Source organism: Lampris incognitus, chromosome 14 (genome assembly GCF_029633865.1).
Source record: "Lampris incognitus isolate fLamInc1 chromosome 14, fLamInc1.hap2, whole genome shotgun sequence".
In the NCBI taxonomy this organism is placed as follows: Eukaryota; Metazoa; Chordata; class Actinopteri; order Lampriformes; family Lampridae; genus Lampris; species Lampris incognitus.
Genome location: NC_079224.1, coordinates 49,977,113 through 50,000,695, shown reverse-complemented (window position 1 = coordinate 50,000,695; position 23,583 = coordinate 49,977,113). Strand labels below are relative to the sequence as shown.

At 46.1% G+C, this 23,583-nt stretch overlaps 1 protein-coding gene across 4 annotated transcripts in view; it reads right to left on the bottom strand.

Moving 5' to 3' along the window:
* The window catches only part of ubtfl (upstream binding transcription factor, like), a 46,243-nt gene extending 24,764 nt beyond the window's left edge, over window positions 1-21,479 (bottom strand). For 3 of the 4 annotated variants that reach the window (XM_056292756.1, XM_056292754.1, XM_056292757.1), the window contains exons 1-13: window positions 20,993-21,141; window positions 19,846-19,944; window positions 15,794-15,969; window positions 13,370-13,453; window positions 13,009-13,164; window positions 12,405-12,469; window positions 11,946-12,066; window positions 11,408-11,518; window positions 4,995-5,122; window positions 4,620-4,761; window positions 4,456-4,497; window positions 2,927-3,040; window positions 2,158-2,316 (exon numbers count right to left, since the gene is read on the bottom strand). In XM_056292756.1, coding sequence (XP_056148731.1) covers window positions 2,158-2,316; window positions 2,927-3,040; window positions 4,456-4,497; window positions 4,620-4,761; window positions 4,995-5,122; window positions 11,408-11,518; window positions 11,946-12,066; window positions 12,405-12,469; window positions 13,009-13,164; window positions 13,370-13,453; window positions 15,794-15,969; window positions 19,846-19,906 — 1,359 coding nt within the window. In that variant the 5' untranslated portion in view covers window positions 19,907-19,944; window positions 20,993-21,141. Of the gene's footprint in view, window positions 1-2,157; window positions 2,317-2,926; window positions 3,041-4,455; window positions 4,498-4,619; window positions 4,762-4,994; window positions 5,123-11,407; window positions 11,519-11,945; window positions 12,067-12,404; window positions 12,470-13,008; window positions 13,165-13,369; window positions 13,454-15,793; window positions 15,970-19,845; window positions 19,945-20,992; window positions 21,142-21,377 lie in introns of those variants that run through there. The other variant, XM_056292755.1, reaches the window with a different exon arrangement.
* Window positions 21,480-23,583: the final 2,104 nt, after the last annotated feature.

Sequence of the window (23,583 nt, the reverse complement as noted above, 5' to 3'; positions counted from 1 at the left end):
ATGTGCTGCTTGTGTGTAAACAAGTTGCAGGTATGTAACATGTGACATCACATTTCAGGACCAACATGTGCTGCTTGTGTGTAAACATGTTGCAGGTAAGTATGTAACATGTAACATCACATTTCAGGACCAACATGTGCTGCTTGTGTGTAAACAAGTTGCAGGTAAGTATGTAACATGTAACATCACATTTCAGGACCAACGTGTGCTGCTTGTGTGTAAACATGTTGCAGGTATGTAACATGTAGCATCACATGCTGGTCAGCCCAGTGAATCCACATGTAAGTAAGTTATTGTCAGTGCAGGTAAGTACAGGTATCAGTCCTCTCTACTGGGACATTATATGTATACGTAAGAGCTTTGACTTTATGTACATGAGAAGTGCCAGAATATAAACTACATTAGTTCGAAATTCTGAAGATGCACAAATATGTCCCATAATACCTAGCTATTTCATAACACCTTGCTATTTCATAAGCCAGTCAGCTGCAGCTCGATTCATCTTCTTTATTGCTGTTTAAACATGAATACTTTATGTAATGTAATGCTTTATTGTTTCTACAGCTGATTCATTTCAGTGAGCTTATATACAGAGCATCCGGAAAGTATTCACACCCCTTCACTTTCCCCACATTGTGTTATGTTACAGCCTTATTCCAAAATGGATTAAATTCCTTTTTTCTCTCATCAATCTACACACAATACCCCATAATGACAAAGTGAAAAAGGTTTTGTAGAAATTTTTGCAAATTTATTAAAAATAAAAAACTGAAATATTGCATGTACATAAGTATTCACACCCTTTACTCAGTACTTGGTTGAGGCACCCTTGGCAGTGATTACAGCCTCAAGTCTTCTTGGGTATGAAGCTACAAGCTTGGCACACCTATATTTGGGGTATTTCTCCCATTCTTCTCTGCAGATCCTCTCGAGCTCTGTAAGGTTAGATGGGGAGCGTCGCTGCACAGCTATTTCCAGAGATGTTCAATGGGGTTCAAGTCTGGGCTCTGGCTGGGCCACTCAAGGACATTCACAGACTTGTCCCGAAGCCACTCCTTCGTTGTCTTGGCTGTGTGCTTAGGGTCATTGTAGTGTTGAAAGGTAAACCTTCGCCCCAGTCTGAGGTCCTGAGCACTCTGGAGCAGGTTTTCAACAAGGATCTCTCTGTACTTTGCTCCATTCATCTTTCCCTCGATCCTGACTAGTCTCCCAGTTCCTGCCACTGAAGAACATCCCCACAGCATGATGCTGCCACCACCATGTTTCACTGTAGGGATGGTATTAGCAAGGTGATGAGAGGTGCCTGGTTTCCCCCAGACGTGACGTTTGGCATTCAGACCAGAATTCAACTTGGTTTCACCAGACCAGAGAATCTTGTTTCTCATGGTCCGAGAGTCATTTAGGTGCTTTCTGGCAAACTCCAAGCGGGCTGTCATGTGCCTTTTACTAAGCAGAGGCTTCCGTCTGGCCACTCTACCATAAAGGCCTGATTGGTGGAATGCTGCAGAGATGGTTGTCCTTCTGGAAGGTTCTCCCATCTCCACAGAGGAACGCTGGAGCTGTCAGAGTGACCATCGGGTTCTTGGTCACCTCCCTGACCAAGGCCCTTCTCCCCCGATTGCTCAGTTTGGCTGGGCAGCCAGCTCTAGGAAGAGTCATGGGGGATCCAAACTTCTTCCATTTACGAATGATGGAGACCACTGTGCTCTTCGGGACCTTCAAAGCTGTAGAACATTTTTTGTACCCTTCCCCAGATCTGTGCCTCGATACAATCCTGTCTCGGAGGTCCACAGACAATTCCTTTGACTTCATGGCTTGGTTTCTGCTCTGACATGCACTGTCAACAGTGGGACCTTATATAGACAGGTGTGTGCCTTTCCAAATCATGTCCAATCCATTGAATTTACTACGGGTGGACTCCAATCAAGATGTAGAAACATCTCAAGGATGATCAGTGGAAACAGGATGAACCTGAGCTCCATTTTGAGTGTCATAGCAAAGGGTGTGAATACTTATGTACATGCAATATTTCAGTTTTTTATTTTTAATAAATTTGCAAAGATTTCTACAAAACCTTTTCACTTTGTCATTACGGGATATTGTGTGTAGATTGATGAGAAAAAAAAGAAATTTAATTTGTGTGTGTGTGGTACTCACCCTGTACTTGGCCATGTAGTCTCCGATGACACTCTGCTGCCACATTTCCTCTGCCGTCTTGGGTGTCTCAGGAAGCTTGGCCTTCTTCTTCGCATCACGGCGGTCCTTCGGGACTGCAGCGGAGAGCCAGGGCTCAGGCTCCGCCTCCCGACAGCATTCCTGGCCAATCAGCAGAGTCCAGACACAACCGAAAGTCACCGGAAAGTTCACACATGATAAGTAACCTGGCTCATCCATCTGTGATTTGGGAAGACTTGATATGTTGCTTTGTCTTCAGTAAACCTGTAGTACCAACCACCACATACACACCTGTAGGCTGGACATGATCATTCTGCACCAAGATTCAGCAGTCTGGTATCCGCGAAATACCAACCATCAATATAGATGTTAATATCACTTTTGAAGTTGTTCTTACATAGACTTGACTTCAGATCATTTTCCTCAGTTTTGTTTTCTGAGCGTCACAATGAGCAACATACCAAATCAACTTCCTGGTTTGCGATACTTGGAAAGCTACTACTTAGAAAACAAAACCGATTCTAATTGTCCGGTTACTGAACAGTCCCATTTAAAATAACTTCATAAATGGTATTTTCTACTTCTGAATTTCTAAACGCTCAAGACCTTCAGCTCCACTATCTCATCAAAGTCCAGGTAGGTCAGAGGTTACACCTGGACAACTGAGACACCATGAAGGCTCTCAGTGCATCACATGTTGTCACCTACAGAGTATCATGGATGACTGAAACAGAGGTGGGCGGGGTCAGACCTTGGCAGAAGGAGACTTGGCACCGTGAGGGCTCCCGGCCACGCCCATCCCCAGCTTGGTCCCACCCAGTTTTTCCTCTGTGAGAACCCGGTCTCTCTCTTCCTCCGGGAGGCTCTGGACAAACGGCATTCAGACTTCTAAACATAGTTCATCCACTTCTGTTCTAAAACCAGTTTCTATTTCTTTGATGAATTAATGAATAATCATTGATGAATATTAATATTAAACAATATTAAGAACATTATTTCTTAACCAATCATATTGTAGCACTTAATTATATGAGGTGTGCCAAACATGACTGACTAAGAAACTACAAGCAGCTCCACCTATGCAGGTTTACAAAGAAAATCTGCTGAAACAGAGTCCTTGAGGACTGGGTTGGGAAAAACTAGTTCCCTCCGGTCTGCAGGACTCCAGTACTGCTGGTTTTCTATTCTGACACATTTCATTATGTTTGTAATGTTCCCTTGTTTTAGTTTTAAAATGCTCGAGTCTTGTGATGAATGCCCTGTGATGAACTGGCGGCCTGTCTAGGGTGCCCCCCCCCTCAACTGCCCAGTGACTGCTGGGATAGGCTCCAGCATCCCATCCCTGTGACCCTGAGTAAGGATAAACAGTTCGGATAATGGATGGATGGATGCTCCAGTCTCATGACACCATACACCTGTTTAACTTTGCAGCGTCTCCAGATTCTGGAGGCTCCACTCTCATTGGCTATCCGCAATGTCAATCAAGAGTGTCTGTCTATGCACTTCCTGATGACATGTCAAGAGTGTCTATGCACTTCCTGATGACATGGGTGTATTGGTTTTTAATCAGTCCACTGAGAAACAAACTTTTTGCAACAAAACCAAAGCAGCAACCAAAAGAAAGAACTTCTTCAACAGAAAGAACAATGAGTCTTTGTTAGCTGAGAAAGTTTATGAAGTTCACGTCATCACCTCACGCTGAGACCGCTGAGCCGTTGGATGTGAGGGCTAATTTAACCTGGCTGTTTCTCTGGTAGCAGTTTCTGAACCGACTGCTCCTTATCGTCACGGCAAGTCAATGGTCTGTCATTGGTTGTTCTGAATGTCAGTCAAAAGAGCTTTTCCAGTCAAAGTAGGCAGCTCTTGAACTGGTTAAAGAACATTATGGAGCAGACTTCATGATGAGAGTCAAACGTCTGACTGCCAAGCGAGACTAAAAACGCCCTGGTTAGATGGCTGGAATACCTGACCGGCGACTGTAATTAACTACCCGGTAGACTAGAAAACAGCAGTACCGTGGGTGCCTGAAGAGCTGAGCAAAAACCACTGGAATAAAGGGCATGGTCTGTCCGGCTCGCCAATCCATTCACACTTCCGTTTCCCTCCATTCCCTTGAAATTATTACTGGACCAAACGACTGTAGATCATGAACGCTAGCTGTGTGAGGAGATGGTACACCTGACAGTTTTAGACATTAAAACATCTAAAATAGTGTTCTTCTCATCAATACCCACCTTATGAGCCTTACCTGAGCCATGCACTTCTATTACAGAAACATACCTCAAGAAATCTCTGCAAGTCGATGTCATACTGCTTCTTTTTCTGCACAGAGCAACAACATAGAAAAAAAAGGTGATTTTGGAGGGACAAATGGTCTGACTGTGATGGATTTTAGAAAGTAAGGTCCTATGGCAAAGCGTCTGTCATAGATATTTCATACAAACCTGCTCACAGCGTTTCTGGAACATGTCTTTCTCCTTCTGGGTCATCACCTTCCACTGCTTGCTACACAGGACCATACGCTCGGTGCTGGGAACGTCCTTCATGTTGACCATCAGCTCAGCGCAGTACAGAGAGTAACTGTTCCTGTTCCAACACACCAGTTCTCTTCAAGGCTCAAAAGCATTCTGACTGACAGACTAAAGTCAACCAACATTCCCATTCAAATGAAGACATGGAGGAGTTGCTGTTCTCACATCTGCAGAACGGAGCTTCATCAGAGCTCAGATATTTACACCAGTCAGACTGCAGATCACGAGAAACCAAGTGAGGGGTGTGAATGCTTCCTGCATGGCGTGTGAGGCTTGGTGCAGACTTACGGTGGTGGTTTTGTAGGCCGGCCATCAAACTTGTCCTTCAGTTGTCTTTCTGCTTTGGTGAGGACGGATTTGACGTGTTCATCAGAGTTCACATCAGGATGGGCCTCATGGTAAGCCCTCATGCTATCCTGAAGCAACACAAACACACACACCACTGGTGTTCAGCAGTGACGTCCTGAAGGTGTGCCAACATCTGACTCTGCTGTTGTGATATCTCACACTGCTGATGAAGTTTGTGGATTTGAGGTATTTCTGTCTGCATGTTTTCACACATGGTCCTTATACACACCAAACTCTTCCTCAAGTGTCTGCATGTTTCCACACATGGTCCTTATACACACCAAACTCTTCCTCAAGTGTCTGCATGTTTCCACACATGGTCCTTATACACACCAAACTCTTCCTCAAGTGTCTGCATGTTTCCACACATGGTCCTTATACAAACCAAACTCTTCCTCAAGTGTATGCATGTTTGAACTTGAACTTTTATTGCTGTAGTTCATCAACCTGACTTTTGAATCAATAATGTACAAAAAAAGGCACAGCATCAACTTTAACCAACTAGGGACTGTAAGACATGAGAAATACATGAAAAAAAAGGAGACAGAGTCTAGGGCTCATCATCAGTCCATATGAACTTATCAGTTTCCGAAGTTTCATCCAAGTATTGAAATAACTCTAAATGAAAGATATGAAAAGAATGTGCTTTTGACTTACAATAACTTTGAATTTAATAACTAACTTGTAAAGGTAAATATCTGCAAGTTCAGCACATTATCAAGTTTTATTCTGTTGGATGCAAGTGTGCCAAATGGAATAATTTCTAGTGAAAGTAAAAGTTAAACTGACTAGGTTTGGTGTTTTACTCCTACGAGCTGTCTATACGGAAAGCCTTGAGAACCAAGACAGAGAACAGGAAGGAAAAGCAAATGCACCTCAAGCTGAAGAAACTAATCAGATCAGGAAGAGGATGCACACCAACACCTGTGGAGGTCTGAGGTCATTTAGAGTCTGCACACATTCATAACAGATGCTGGCTAATCACTTTGTGCTCACTTAAAATGTACTTAGTATGAGAAAACTAAGTCCATATGACAAACAATTTTCTAAACCCACCACTGAGGATGCACAAGCCAGTGCATTCTTAGTGCCGGTCCCCAGTCCGGATAAATGGGGAGGGTTGCGTCAGGTAGGGCATCCGGCGTAAAATCTTTGCCAAATCAAATATGTGGATCATAAATCAGATTTCCATACCGGATCGGTCGAGGCCTGGGTTACCAACAACCACCACCAGCACTGTTGGCCAGCAGGGTGCCGGTGGAAACTATGCTACTGTTGGGTGAAGCAGAAGGAGGGGGAAGGCATGTCCAGAGGCAGCGAGAGAGGAGGAAGGGTAGGAGTGTGGAGGTGAGAGTGGGAACTTTGAATGTAGGCACTAACTGGTAAAGGGAGAGAGCTGGCTGATATGATGGAGAGGGGAAAGGTAGGCATACTGTGTGTGCAAGAGACCAGGTGGAAGGGGAGTAAGGCCAGGAGCATCGGAGGTGGGTTCGAACTCTTCTACCATGGTGCAGATGGGAGGAGAAATGGGGTAGGGGTAATTCTGAAGGAAGAGTATGTCAAGAGTGTGCTGGAGGTGAAGAGAGTGTCAGACAGAGTGATGGGTATGAAGCTGGAAATCGAAGGTGTGATGATGAATGTTGTCAGCGCATATGCCCCGCAAGTTGGGTGTGAGATGGAAGGGAAAGAAGAATTCAGGAGTGAGTTGGATGAAGTGGTGGAGAGTGTTCCCAAGGAGGAGAGAGTGGTGATTGGAGTGGACTTCAATGGACATGTTGGTGAAGGGAAAAGAGGTGATCAGGAGAAGATGGGTAGGTATGGTGTCAAGGAGAGGAATGTGCAAGGACAGATGGTGGTGGATTTTGCGAAAAGGTTGGAAATGGCTGTGGTGAATACATATTTCAAGAAGAGGGAGGAACACAGGGTGACGTATAAGAGGGGAGGAAAGTGCACACAGGTGGCATGATCTGAAAGGGATTGGAGACTGCAGGTGGTGACAGGGGAGAACGTAGCTAGGCAGCATCAGATGGTGGTCTGTAGAATGACTTTGGAGACCAAGAAGAGGGAGAGAGTGAAGGCAGAGCCAAGGATCAAATAGTGGGAGTTGAAGAAAGGACTGTTGTGTGGAGTTCAGGGAGGAGTTAAGACACTGGGTGGTAGTGAAGAATTGCCGGATGGCTGGGCAACCACTGCAGAAATAGTGAGGGAGACAGCTAGGAAGGTATTTGTTGTACCTTCCTTGTGTCTGTGGGTGGGAAGCTTGATGTGGGGGTGTATCCTGGTCGCTGCACTAGCGCCTTCCCTGGTCGGTTGGGGCGCCTGATGGGGGGGGGGCTGGGGGGAATAGCCTGATCCTTCCACACGCTACGTCCCCCTGGTGAAACTCCTCACCTCACTGTCAGGTGAAAAGAAGCAGCTGGTGACTCCACATGTATCGGAGGAAGCATGTGGTAGTCTGCAGCCCTCCCCGGATCGGCAGAGGGGGTGGAGCAGTGACCGGGTGGGATAACTGGCTGGATACAATTGGAGAGAAAAAGAGGGAAAAATCCAAAAAAAACAGAAATAGGTTGTGAGGATATGGTCCTTACCATAACAGGGAATATGACTACAAAGGGAAAGCAAAGTACTACTGAAGCTTCACAAACCATTTGGACATGCATCAGACGGTAAAGTGCTGAAATTACTGATCAGTTCAAATAATTACGATAATGAGAGCGTTTCTATTCTGAAACAGAACGTGAACAACTGTGAAACATGTACATGTATAAATACGTATATACAGCAAACCTAAACCTAAACCTGCAGTGGGTTTGCCAATGGCATCCAGAGACAATGAAACTGTGGCGGTGGACTTGCAGGAACTAGAGCCAGGGGTATGGTATCTTCACATAATCCAACACTTCACACGTTTTAGCATAGGTGGCACTGTAACAACAAAGAAACCCAGTGAGATGGTATAGCATTTCATCCATCCCTGGATAAGTTCATGGTCCTCCACAAAGACTGTTTAGCGACAGTGGGGGCGAGTTCAATGATGAGGAGATGAGAGACATGGCAGAGAACTTTGAACATTGAAGTAAAACCCACAGCTGCCTACAGTCCATGGAGCAGCGGCCTTTCACAAAGACACAATCAGACCCTCACTGAGATCTTGTTAAAGGTAAAGCAAGACACAGATGTGACTAGAAGACAGCCCTGGATTGGGCTCTAATGGCAAAGAACTCCATGCATAATGTGCCCAGGTCCAGTCCGTGCAAGTTGGTATTTGGACAGAGCCAAACCTTCCCTCGGTACTAGTAGGCAAGTTCCCTGCTCTTGAGGGCACTGCTATGAGTACATGGGCATGGGTAGGTCAACACATTACATCATTACATGCAGCAAGGAAAGCTTTCACAGCAGCAGAATGCTCTGACAGCATTCGAAGAGCTCTGCGTACACACCGCCGGCCTACTGATGAAAGGTATGAGACTAGGGACAAAGTATACTACAAACGAATAGACTGTGCTGAGTGGAATGGTGTGGTCATTGGGCAGGATGGGTGGTGATCTTTGTGAGACATAGAGGCATCTATGTTAGGGTGCACCACTCCGGATTACGGAAGGTAAATGCTCATCACACCGAGGGGGCAGATATTGATAAGCAGCAGGAGGCCACAGAGGGTAACACAAACTTACAGAATACTGAATCCGCAGATATGGACAAAGAGACTGACACTGAAAGTGTGGGAGAGACCTCCCACCATGACAACAACACCACCACTAGGAGTACAGACCAGGGGGTTAACAGACCACAACAGCCAAATGTCAGAAGAGTAAATGATGGTCGGAGTTTGAAAGCAGGACAGACTATAACATATGTGGACAGATGGCACACACAGCAAAGATACTTGGTTGAGCAGGAAAGGCAAATGGAAAATATAAGAACTGGTACAACCGCAATAGTGTAAACTAGCAGATGTTGCTGGTACCACAGGGTCAGCTGACCTAACACAGGTTGACAATCTCCAGATTGAACCTGAAGACAATAGAGAGCAAAGCCCTATCAGACATGAGAATGATGTTCTGATCACAAAGGATGTGTTATCTTACCCAGCTAAACAGAGTGAACTTAGCAGCTGGAGGAAGAAAAGTGTTTTTGATGAAGTGAAAGACGTAGGCCGGAAGTGCATCTCCACAAGGTGGGTGTGTACGCTAAAAGAAAACCCTGATGGTATTTTACCCAAAGCACAATTGGTGGCAAGAGGTTTTGAGGAAATAAACACAAAAGACCTTCCTAAAGACTCACCTACACGTGCTCCAGAGTCCCTGAAATTACTAATGGCAGTGATATGTCAACAACAATGGAAACTGCACTCCATGGATATCAAGTCAGCTTTTTTGCAAGGAAAGGAGTTGACTTGGGATAGCTACATCCGTCCACCCCCTGAGGCTTAGAGTGAAGGAACTCTGTGGAAATTAAAGAAATGTGTCTATGGATTGGTAGATGCATCATTGTACTGGTACAACAGAGTCAAAGACACAATGCTGAGAACAGAAGGAAAAATGTCACAGGTCGACCCTGCAGTGTTCCTCTGGCAGGATAAGGACTGTAATGTGATTGAAATGCTGGCTTGTCACGTTAATGATTTCCTTTGGGGTGGCTCACAAACATTCTCCATCATGGTCATTCCTCAATATAAAGCAGCTTTTCAAGTAGGTCGTGAGGATCATGACAGCTTTAGTTATATAGGAATAAAGTTAATATCTGGAGAATCAGGGTACAAGAGCAACAGGAAAACTACATACAGATCCTGTTAGAGCTGTGCAGCATGATGCCCCTCTCACAGACAGCGAAACTGATCAACTGAGGTCAAAAATAGGTAAAATCCTGTGGGTTGCCAGACAGAGTAGGCCTGATGTAATAAGTGATACCTGTATCCTTGCATCAAACATTAAACATGCAACATTTGCATGAGACACACAAGATAATCTGAAAGTAGAAATCAGAACATGTAACTTTAAAATTTCAGAATGTGGGGAATGACAGCACACTAAAATTAGTGGTTTTTAGTGATGCTTCAATGGGGAACCTTTCAGATGGAGGTACTCAAGGGGGACATCTCATTGTCCTTATGGGTGAGGAAGAAGATTCTCACCCATCTGCTGGCAATCAGAAAGAATCAGAAGAGTTCTCCGGAGTACTTTAGCTGGAGAGACACTTGCACTTTTGGATGGTACTGACAATGCCATCTTTCTGTCCACGCTTTACTCTGAACATACCGTAGGTATGGCTACACAGCACATCTTGCCTGTGGTATGTGTTGCAGATAATCATTCCCTTGTGAATGCTGTCAATTCTACCAAGTCAGTGCCAGAGAAAAGGCTCCGCCTTGAAATTAGCAGCATGAAGGAGCTCCTCCACAGTGGAAGGAGCTGCTCCACAGTGGAAGGATCCCATGTATCCTGTGGTCAGCCACAAAGAAACAGCTTGCTGACTGTTTAACAAAAAAGGCAGCATCAGCTCTAACGCTGCTTAAGGCACTGAATGAGGGAGTGTGGAAGCTTGACACAGACTGAAACAAGTTAACTTGATTTTATGAAAATTGTAAAACAGTTTCCCTCTTAAGAGAGACTTTAATTGGCTACTTCTCTTTAGGGTACTTTAAAAAACATCTAGGGGCGTCCAGGTAGCGTGGTGGTCTATGCCGTTGCCTACCAACATGAGGACCGTCAGTTCGAATCCCCGTGTTATCGCCAGCTTGGTCGGGCGTCCCTACAGACAATTGGTTGTGTCTGCGGGTGGGAAGCCGGATGTGGGTATGTGTCCTGGTCGCTGCACTAGCGCCTCCTCTGGTCGGTCGGAGTGCCTGTTCAGGGAGGAGAGGGAACTGGAGGGAATAGCGTGATTCTCCCACGCACTACGCCCCCTGGTGAAACTCTTCACTGTCAGGGGAAAAGAAGCAGCTGGTGACTCCACATGTATCGGAGGAGGCATGTGGTAGACTGCAGCCCTTCCCGGATCGGCAGAGGGGGCGGAGCAGCGACCGGGACGGTTTGGAAGAGTGGGGTAATTGGCCAAGTACAATTGGGGAGAAAAAGGGGGAAAAATAAAATAAAATAAATAAAATATGTTGTTTATTGTTTGCTCTTATTTTCCTTTTAAAGAAGAATGGGGAGATTGCTAAATTGCACATTTTTAGCAGGCACTGCACATTGCTATCCAGGGGTCCTCTCCCTGAGTGCGCGGGACTTGTAGCACTTCTGGTGGCATTCTGGTGGTCATTGTTGCAGTTCTGGCAGTTGTTATATGAGACTGTGCACTCTGATGTTTGATTAGAGTTGTCGTTAACACATGGAAGATGGAGAGCCCAGTACCTCGTAGTCTTTCTGGAGCTCCAGGGCTTTGCTGATCCATTTCAACCTCCTCTTGTCAGAGAGCTGAGACCACTGCCTCCTCAAAGCCTCCTTCAACTCCTTCTGACTCACCTAGCACACACGCATGCACGCACGCACACACACACACACACACACACACACACACACACACACACACACACACACACACACACACACACACACACACACACACACACACACACACACACCATATCAAAGTTTGTGCCACGTTTAGTCTCGTTTGTGCTCCTGTGTGTGCAGATGGTGTGTGTGTGTGTGTGTGTGTGTGTGTGTGTGTGTGTGTGTGTGTGTGTGTGTGTGTGTGTGTGTGTGTCTGTTGTCTATATGAGTGTGTGGATGGTGTGTGTGTGTGTGTTGGTCTATATGAGTGAGTGGATGGTGTGTGTGTGTGTGTGTGTGTTGGTCTACATGAGTGTGGATGGTGTGTGTGTGTGTGTGTGTGTGTTGTCTATATAAGTGTATGGATGGTGTGCGTGTGTGTGTTCACACCACCTACTTCTGGGTGGAGTTTCATGTAGGTCTTCTTCTCATGGTTGTACCAAAGCTGCTGGGGTGTCTTGGGTTTCTCAGGTAGGTCCGACTTTTTCCTCTCCTCCATCAGCTCTGGATGTTCCTCTCTGACAGGACAGAGAACATCACTGCTCAGTAACACATCTTAACCCAGAGAGACCTACAGAGAGCTGTGGTAGAATGAGTCATTCATCAGACTCTTCCAACAGTAGGCTTCATGAGGTGAAGGGTCTGGCTGACAGCAGCAGGACAGAAGAAGGAATGAACCTTCTTGTGTTTCTAGGAGGATGACTGACATCCAGACAGGCGGTGGAGTTTGAACGTTAGACCTTTATTCATTTCAAACACGTTGTAGATTCTGTGTTTTTCTTCATCACAGGCTGACGGACACAGAGCTTTACTAGGTATATCATACCAACTTGTTGCTGATGTCAGTAGTACTTACTTGAAGCGAGCCATGTTCTTCTCAAAGGACTCCTTCTCCCGCTGAAACTCAGTGATGTATTTTTGCTGTAAGAGGAAAAACACTGTTTTAACAGAGCTTCTGAGGGTCAGTCTGAGCACCTGGCTAAAGCGTTTCCATTTTCAACCTTTTTCTAAGACTAACTGGGATTCTGTTTAAAATGGGATGACTGTGTTCCCACATGGAACAGCAGAGTCTGCAACATGAAGAGAGGTGGAGGAAACAACAAGCAGTCAAACTAGGAGACTTTAAGCAGTGAGAACAATAAAAAACAAGGAGTGACCAGGAAGCTAGCAGTGAAACGTGTTGTCTGAAGATTTAAGAAAAGGAAAGAAGAACGCCACTTTATATTTGTCACTGTAAATGTTACATCGAAATTTGTCTTCTGCATGTAACCATCATATTGTATAGGAGCAGTGGGCAGCTGCAGTGCCCGCGGACCAACTCCACTTCTTCTTTCCATTGCCTTGCTCAGGGCCACAGGCAGGAGTATTAACCCTAACATGCATGTCTTTCTGATGGTGGGAGGAAACCAGAGCACCCGGAGGAAACCCACGCAGACACGGGGAGAACATGCAAACAAGACCTTCTTCTTTTCTGGAAGCTCCTTGTACTTCTTGGAGAGGATCTTGGTGAGGTCCAGGTTGCTCATCTCAGGGTGGATCTTGGCATACTTGGCTCTTTTTTCCATGAAGAAGCGGAAATAAGGAGTCAGCGGTTTCTTCGGGAAGTCTGGATGAGTCTGAGAATATCATGCAAGCTAAGGTCAAGGTCAAAGGCCACAACTATCTGATTAAAACCAGTCAGTGTCTTTCCAATTGACAAAACACACAAGAAACAATTTGACTTTTGGCTTTTTCTGACTTGAAATGGATCAGTCCTCCTGAACACTCTGGTAGCTATTTCACATTTGCAGAGAAAAGCCACAGGCATTGTTTCAGTCTTACCTTCAGTTTTTTGCCTTTGTACGGATTCTTTACAAACTCCATCGCATCCACAATCAGTTCTGTCATCGTTCTGTATTTACGCACCTGGAGGCCAAAATAAGAGAGACATGGAAGACCAGTCAAACTGCTGCTTCATCAGTTCACCTGTGAATTCAGATGAAGTCTGTCCTGTGTTCCAAGAGGGATCAGAGAAGTGTCATTTGCCTCACGTACGTTTCTCTTATGTTGAACTGTTACCTTATGACGCATCTATCAAGTTTGATAAACACAGGGCGTCCAGGTAGCATGGCGGTCTATTCCACTGCCTACCAACAGGGGGATCGCCGGTTTAAATCCCCGTGTTACCTCCGGCTTGGTCGGGCATCCCTACAGACACAATTGGCTGTGTCTGCAGGCCTACCTCTCTGTCACTTCTCTATCATCCATCATCATTCTATCTCTCTGTCACTTCTCTATCATCCATTATCATGCTATCTCTCTGTCACTTCTCTATCATCACCATTCTATCTCTCTGTCACTTCTCTATCATCCATCATCATTCTATCTCTCTGTCACTTCTCTATCATCATCATTCCATCTCTCTGTCACTTCTCTATCATCATTTCTATCTCTCTGTCACTTCTCTATCATCCATCATCATTCTATCTCTCTGTCACTTCTCTATCATCCATCATCATGCTATCTCTCTGTCACTTCTCTATCATCACCATTCTATCTCTCTGTCACTTCTCTATCATCCATCATCATTCTATCTCTCTGTCACTTCTCTATCATCATCATTCCATCTCTCTGTCACTTCTCTATCATCATTTCTATCTCTCTGTCACTTCTCTATCATCCATCATCATTCTATCTCTCTGTCACTTCTCTATCAGCATCACCATTCTATCTCTCTGTCACTTCTCTATCATCCATCATCATTCTATCTCTCTGTCACTTCTCTATCAGCATCACCATTCTATCTCTCTGTCACTTCTCTATCATCATTTCTATCTCTCTGTCACTTCTCTATCATCCATCATCCTTCTATCTCCCTGTCACTTCTCTATCAGCATCATCATTCTATCTCTCTGTCACTTCTCTATCAGCATCACCATTCTATCTCTCTGGCACTTCTCTATCATCCGTCATCATTCTATCTCTCTGTCACTTCTCTATCAGCATCATCATTCTCTCCCTGTCACTTCTCTATCAGCATCATCATTCTATCTCTCTGTCACTTCTCTATCATCCATCATCATTCTATCTCCCTGTCACTTCTCTATCATCCATCATCATTCTATCTCTCTGGCACTTCTCTATCATCCATCATCATTCTATCTTTCTGTCACTTCTCTATCAGCATCATCATTCTCTCCCTGTCACTTCTCTATCAGCATCATCATTCTATCTCTCTGTCACTTCTCTATCATCCATCATCATTCTATCTCCCTGTCACTTCTCTATCAGCATCATCATTCTCTCCCTGTCACTTCTCTATCAACATCATCATTCTATCTCCCTGGCACCTCTCTATCATCCATCATCATTCTATCTCTCTGTCACTTCTCTATCATCCATCATCATTCTATCTCCCTGTCACTTCTCTATCAGCATCATCATTCTCTCCCTGTCACTTCTCTATCAACATCATCATTCTATCTCCCTGGCACCTCTCTATCATCCATCATCATTCTATCTCTCTGTCACTTCTCTATCATCCATCATCATTCTATCTCCCTGTCACTTCTCTATCAGCATCATCATTCTCTCCCTGTCACTTCTCTATCAACATCATCATTCTATCTCCCTGGCACCTCTCTATCATCCATCATCATTCTATCTCTCTGTCACTTCTCTATCATCCATCATCATTCTATCTCTCTGTCACTTCTCTATCATCCATCATCATTCTGTCTCTCTGTCACTTCTCTATCAGCATCATCATTCTCTCCCTGTCACTTCTCTATCAGCATCATCATTCTATCTCTCTGTCACTTCTCTATCATCCATCATCATTCTATCTCTCTGTCACTTCTCTATCATCCATCATCATTCTATCTCTCTGTCACTTCTCTATCAGCATCATCATTCTCTCCCTGTCACTTCTCTATCAGCATCACCATTCTATCTCTCTGTCACTTCTCTATCATCCATCATCATTCTATCTCTCTGTCACTTCTCTATCATCCATCATCATTCTGTCTCTCTGTCACTTCTCTATCAGCATCATCATTCTCTCCCTGTCACTTCTCTATCATCCATCATCATTCTATCTCTCTGTCACTTCTCTATCATCCATCATCACTGTATCTCTCTGTATTTACCAAACTGGACAGAAGCATCATAAGGTGCCAGTAGAGAAAGATAGAACAGAAGTTCAACATGAGAGAGGGACGTATCTTAGGAAGGTTTGTGTGTGTGTGTGTGTGTGTGTGTGTGTACCTCAGAGGAGACCTTCTGCCATTTCTGCTTACACATGGCGCTGGTGAAGCTGCCAAAGCAGACCTTATCCCAGTCAAAGTGAGACTCGGTGGTTTTGTACTTCATGGCATCTCCGTCAGGCAGCAGACTCCGAATCCTCTCCAACAGAGTGAGACAGTCCTCCTTACTCCACTCATCTGAAACACACACACACACACACACACACACACACACACACACACGCACACACCCTCTGTAACTGATATGACATGGTGCTCAGCAGACCAGCAGCTGATTTAAAATTCCAGCTCATTTCTAATTGGAGATGTTGGCTATACTGGTAAAAGCACAGTGGAGTACACTTCCTCACCCACACCTCATATACACTCACCCCACACACACGCCCCACACACATCATACACACAAACACCTCATACAACAGTTTCATGCGAAAGAGTTTAAGGCTAGAGCCTTAAACTCTTTGTCCATAGCTCCTAATATGTGGGATAACTACCAACACCTTAACATTATTTATTAACACATGATAGGAGTACCAATTAACGATATGATGATTTCATAAATAAAAGTGATTAAGATATTATGAATACTACTTAGGAATAAGATATCATGAATATAAATTAGTGAAATGATTTCATGAATACTAGCTAGCAATATGATATGAATATGGTTGCGTACGTGTGTGTGTGTGTCCACAGCTAATCTCACAAACTACTGTTCCTATCAGCCTAAATGTGTGTCTGCACAGTTATGAGTGTATGATGAAGAAGCTCACATGGTTGCAGTGATTAAAAACCTTTGAAAAACGTTTGTTCTCACTATCACCGCTCACTCTTCATTCACTCTCTAGCTCGCTCGACCAACGCTGCTCTCTGGCACTGCCTGATCTGAGTCAACCATGCGCGTATCAGACAGCGACATGATCACAAGTTAGCAAAATAATTTTTATAATCCACAAAATGCAAAAGTTATAAGGGAACAACTTCCTCTAGGGAAACAGGAAACAGGAAGGGTTGCATAGTCTTGTTGCTGCCCGATCAGATGCAACCGTAGATGTGAGTCACGCATGCATGACCATGAACAGTTTAGCCAGCTTTATTATATTGTGAAGATACACACTGGGTTAGAGAAAGACCCAAATGGTCGCACAGCAAACCTGAACTTTCTGGAAAGTGCAAGTTCATATTAGAAATATTAGACATTAGTCCACCTATAGGAGGCTGCACACCCACAGACTGACAGGCCAAACCTTTTTATTTGGTAGATTTTTTAGCTAGAGTGCTGCATATTAACAACTTTTCTTTTTTAGATTTTTCCTGTTCAATCCACTTGGACACTGCACAAAATGTGCCGATAAGTGAGGAGAGTGTGCTGAGAAGGTGGAAGGAGTACTTTGAGGGGCTGCTGAATGAAGAACATGAGAGAGAGAGAAGGTTGGATGATGTGGGGATAGTGAATCAGGAAGTGTGGTGGATTAGCAAGGAGGAAGTGAGGGCAGCTATGAAGAGGATGAAGAGTGGAAAGGCAGTTGGTCCTGATGACATACCTGTGGAGGCATGGAGGTGTTTAGGAGAGATGGCAGTGGAGTTTTTAACTAGATTGTTTAACACAATCTTGGAAAGTGAGAGGATGCCTGAGGAGTGGAGAGGAAGCATACCGGTACCGATTTTCAAGAATAAGGGCGATGTGCAGAACTGTACCGACTACAGAGGTATAAAGTTGATCAGCCACAGCATGAAGATATGGGAAAGAGTAATAGAAGCTAGGTTAAGAGGAGGAGAGGTGATGATCAGCAGCAGCAGTATGGTTTCATGCCATGAAAGAGCACCACAGACGTGATGTTTGCTTTGAGAATGTTGATGGAGAAGTATAGAGAAGGCCAGAAGGAGTTACATTGTGTCTTTGTGGATTTAGAGAAAGCATACGACGGGGTGCCGAGAGAGGAGGTGTGGTATTGTATGAGGAAGTCAGGAGTTGCAGAGAAGTATGTAGGAGTGGTGCAGGATATGTATGAGGGAAGTGTGACAGTGGTGAGGTGTGTGGGTTGGAATGACAGATGGGTTCAAGGTGGAGGTGGGATTACATCAAGGATCGGCTCTGAGCCCTTTCTTGTTTGAAATGGTGATGGACAGGTTGACGGACGAGATCCGGCAGGAGTCTCCGTGGACGATGATTTTTGCAGATGACATTGTGATCTGTACTGAGAGTCGGGTACAGGTTGAAGAGAACCTGGAGAGGTGGAGGTATGCACTTCAGAGAAGAGGAATGAAAGTCAGTAGGAGCAAGACGGAAAACATATGCGTGAATGAGAGGGAGGACAGTGGAATGGTGAGGATGCAAGGAGTGGAGGTGATGAAGGTGTGTCAGTTTAAATACTTGGGGTCAATGGTCCAAAGTAACGGGGAGTGCAGAAGAGAGGCGAAGAAGAGAGTGCAGGCAGGGTGGAGTGGGTGGAGAAGAGTGTCAGGAGTGATTGCAACAGAAGGGTACCAGCAAGAGTTAAAGGGAAGGTTTACAAGATGGTTGTGAGACCAGCTATGTTATATGGTTTGGAGACAGTGGCACTGACGAAAAGACAGGAGGTGGAGGTGGAGGTGGCAGAGTTGAAGATGCTAAGATTTTCACTGGGAGTGATGAAGGACAGGATTAGGAACGAGCATATTAGAGGGACAGCTCGGGTTGGACGGTTTGGAGACAAAGCAAGAGACAAGATTGAGATGGTTTGGACATGTGTGGAGGAGAGATGCTGGGTATATTGGGAGAAGGATGCTGAATATGGAGCTGCCAGGGTAGAGGAGAAGAGGAAGGCCAAAGAGGAGGTTTATGGATGTGGTGAGGGAGGACATGCAGGTGGCTGGTGTGGCAAAGGAAGATGCAGAGGACAGGAAGAGATGGAAATGGATGATCCGCTGTGATGACCCCTAACGGGAGCAGCCGAAACTAGTAGTAGTAGTAGTAGCAGTTTGTGGTATGTTGGTATTGTGAATACTAATTGGTGAAATAATATACATATGTTGATGCACGCTCAATAATCCAGGTAAGGAAATCATAAAATTGTCACTTGGATGAAATGTTTCTCCCAATAAACATTCTGTCCAGATGAACTGATTCAACTTTCTGGTAATATGAGTACTAATTAGTGATATGATGAGTATTACTCAGTGACAGATCGAGAAACCTAGTTCATGATATATTAAGAAAGAAAGAAAGAATAGACTGCATTCATACAGCACATTTCTAGTCTACCAACCACTCAAAGGGCTTTACAGTGTACGCCTCACATTCACACACACATTCACACACTGATGGTGGAGGCTGCCGTGCAAGGCACCAACCTGCTCATCAGGAGCAGTTAGGGGTTCAGCGTCTTGCTCAAAGACACTTAGACATGCTATCTGGAGGAGCCGGGGATCGAAACCAGCGACCTTCCAATTACCAAATGACCCGCTCCACCCCTTGAGCCATGCCACCCATTTTCAAATCATCATTTTACATTTTATTTTTTCAATTTCCTTTTTAACATTTAACCACCAGCTGACCACTCCTAGCAACAAAATCTATTTAATCTTTTATTTCTCCCTTTGGACTTAGAAAGCAAGAAAGCCACTTTATTTTGACATTGTAGGTTACAATGAAGGTGTTGTCTGCATGTAACCATCCTACTGTACAGCAGCAGTGGGCAGCTGCAGCACCCAGGGACCAACTCCACTTCTTCTTTCCATTGCCTTGCTCAGGGGCACAGGCAGGAGTATTAATCCTAACACGCATGTCTTTTTGATGGTGGGAGGAAACCGGAGCACCCGGAGGAAACCCACACAGACACGGGAGAACATGCAAACTCCACACAGAACGGACCTGGGACAGCCTGGGGTTTGAACCCAGGACCTTCTTGCTGTGAGGAACAGTGCTGACCACTGGGCCACCATGCTGCCCCAAATACTAGTTAGGGATGTGACATTATGAATACTAGTTAGTGATATGACAGTATGAATACTAATTAGATATATGATGGTATTGTGAGTACTAGTTAGTGATTTATTATAAATACTAGTTACCTGGTTCATTCTTGATCCGTGCACTCTGTGACACAGAGCAGATGCTGCTGCTGCCATTCATAGTGCAGAGGCTGTGGACAGATCACTCCCCACTGTCCTCTGTAACCATGGCAACAAACAAACAGTCGTCAGAGACGGATGGAGCTCAGGGGCCTCAGGGGCCGAGTCTTATTGAAACATGCACACTGAACATTTTACACAATCAATTCTAACAAAACATGCGTCCTTTGGACTCATTTATTGAGTACTAATAAGTATTATTAACTAGTGATAACTAGCTATGAGGGAGCTGCCGGGACTGTCTGTCTCTCTGACGCCGCGTTATAATCGCTGCCGAGCGGCGGGGCTGCCAGGAGCCGCCCGCTGGAGGCGCCGCGGCCCCGGCGCTACCGCGGCCCCGGCACTACCGCGGCCCCGGCACTACCGCGGCCCCGGCACTACCGCGGCCCGTCACAAGGTCAAACGAAGGGCCGGACATCAACTTTGTTCTGGTTTCTAAACTGTTTTCAGTTCAACATATAGCAGAGTGCGGTAGCAGTGGGCTAACGGCGACTAGGGCGGATGAAGGTGGACGGTCGGGCCGTTTGGGGGACGTGGTTAACGGGGGACGGCGGCGCGGCCCGCCCGCCCGCTCGCTCGCATCACCGAGCGCTCTGGCGTCAGCTGCCCAAATAATGGCGTCCGTACTCCGGCAGTAGTCAGCACGTAGCTTCCGCTGGCACGCTTCTGAGGGCTTCTCTAACATAAGCTAACCATGTCCGGCTAAATTAAGACACAAAGAAAGAAGTTAACTAGGAAAATAAACCCGACAAATGGAGTTTTCTGCCCAAACGGTAAAATCCCACAGCGACAAGGGGATTTGGCACGTGTATGATCGATAACGGCATTAGCAAGTCAAGCCGTACTACGGTTCGGACCCGCGGACGGCGGCGGGGGCATCGGCGATATAACCGCGGATTTAGACGCGGATTAACCCCGAACTGGGGAAACGACTCGGGCTTTCAGCGACTGGGCGGACTGGCGCCTTGGCTACCTCGCCGTTGCCCGACAGCGCTCACTGCGAAGCCGCCATGAATGTCGGGACGACTCGGGCACCGACGAGCCGAAAAGCGGCCGTTCGCGGCTCGCCTCGCCGCCCATGACTCACCTCTCGTCTCGGTACGGCTCGACGTTGTTACCGCGGACCGGAATGCGCGTCTCGAGCAGCTGGGCGCATTAAAGGCGGATATCTTTCTATCGTAAACCCCGGGGAGTGAGGTCGAGAGGGATCCGACAAAAGGAGCGTCTCGTTCGGTATGAAACTCCGCCCAGCGCCGCAGGGGGAGGAACTGAGAGGGAAAAACATGCGAGACGCCCGCCACAAAGGCGGAGGGCGCAACGACACACGGCGGACGGGCGCCGAATCAAAGCCGCTACTGCCACTGCGGCGGCGGCGGCTTCGCGTCCCTCACACACACACATTTCGCCCAGCTTTCCAGCCCATCTGCCACACGTGTTCTCCCCGCTAAAAGGTGGTGCGTTGGGTCGTCAACCTGATCCGGCTCCAGATGCTGAGCCGGCGGGGAGACATCCGGGTTGGGCCCCGGAATCCGACGGCCGACCGACCGGCCGAGACATCCCGGTGATCCAGCGACTCGGTGCTCCTCTTGATCCGGGCTCCGGGAACCGCTCCGCCGGTCATGAGGCTTTCCGCTAGCGAGCTCGGCCTCGTTTTTCACCGGTAATTACTGACAGATGTGGGCCGGAAACACCGGCAGCCCGGCGACCAGCGTGCTGCCGAGTCCTGACGGATCTGCCGCGGACGCAGTTGAATCACAGCCGCTGACGGGCATCTGGAGGAGGGTCACCACCCCGCACACACCTTCCACCAGCTCGTCCGCTGCACCGCAACACACCAAACACTCGCCGCAGCCAATAAAACCCCGCAACCGCTCGGCCGTGTGCGTGAAGCGACGCGGCAGTGGCGCCGTCAGTACAGCCATCTGGCGCTGCACGGAGCAGGCAGGCAGGCGGCCGCCCGACCTGCCGTAGCGACACAGCACGTTATGACTGCTGTCCGCGGACACGGCCAGCGGCGAGTCCTTCCTTACAAGTCTCCTACACTACCATATATATATATATATGTGTGTGTGTGTGTGTGTGTGTGTGTGTGTCAGTGTTAGAGAGGACGAAAGACCGAGCAGCCTCTCCACCGCCATATAACACACACACACACATATAGTAAATAGTACAAGCCTGTTCGCATGAAACAGGCTTGTACCGTCTCATAAAGAATTTCCTTGACTCACTGGATTTTAGATAGATACTGACATTCCGCTCCTCATTTGTTGAGCACTTTTATCAACGCCACTGACGGTTTCCGGAAAAAAAACGCTCTCTCTCAACAATACTTTAATAAAAAACACAAGAAAATTACAACACAAAGACCAACATGGTCAGTAACATCAGATTGACAGAATGTGAATCATGTCAGGACACTCCCCAAGCTCAGCCCACCATCAACAACACAGCACAGTACATCTTTACAACACCACACAATGTCAACACTTTCCAGATCCTCCATCATTTTAAAGTAGCAAAAATCTACTTTTACACGAGCTCCAAACACTTTTATAAACACAAAAACAGAATCATCATCCCCAGCTTCCTCCATTCTGTTTCTCCTGCTCAGGTACACAGAGAGAGAGAGACCCCTTAGAGAGACAGGGAATAAGCTGAAAGGAGAGAGAGAGACCCCTTAGAGAAACCCCTTAGAGAGACCCCTGAGAAACAGGGAATAAGCTGATAGGAGAGAGCGAGAGAGAGACCCCTTAGAGAAACCCCTGAGAAACCCCTGAGAAACAGGGAATAAGCTGATAGGAGAGAGCGCGAGAGAGACCCCTTAGAGAGACAGGGAATAAGCTGAAAGGAAAGAGAGAGACCCCTTAGAGAGACCCCTGAGAAACAGGGAATAAGCTGAAAGGAGAGAGAGAGACCCCTTAGAGAAACCCCTTAGAGAGACCCCTGAGAAACGGAATAAGCTGAAAGGAAAGAGAGAGACCCCCTTAGAGAGACCCCTGAGAAACAGGGAATAAGCTGATAGGAGAGAGCGAGAGAGAGACCCCTTAGAGAAACCCCTGAGAAACAGGGAATAAGCTGAAAGGAGAGAGACCCCTTAGAGAAACCCCTTAGAGAGACCCCTGAGAAACGGAATAAGCTGAAAGGAAAGAGAGAGACCCCCTTAGAGAAACCCCTGAGAAACAGGGAATAAGCTGATAGGAGAGAGCGAGAGAGAGACCCCTTAGAGAGACCCCTGAGAAACAGGGAATAAGCTGAAAGGAGAGAGAGAGAGCTAACGAAACTAAATTCTAAGGCTTGTATAACTGTTAAAAATGCGCTCTTGGTTTGTAACTTTCACCAAAATTTAAATAATGTTCGATGTTAATAAGTTTGAGAGCCCTCTACTGGTTAAATATGGCAACTGCATCTGTGTAATATTACTACTGTGTGGTTTCTTCTTGTTTTATCCTGTGTGGTTTCGACCTCTGGCAGACGCCATTTTTTATTTTTGGCTTTTTTCAAAAATTGCAACTGTAAATATACAACAGTCAGCCAATCCAGTCCATTAAATTAAAGTATATATGTTACGGGTAATGCGAAAAAACTGTTAATGTGCAAACTACCCGGTTAATGTGCACATTACCCGGCAGAACGGGTCCATCCTGGGACGCTTCGGCTGTGTTCCACTTGTACTTGGTT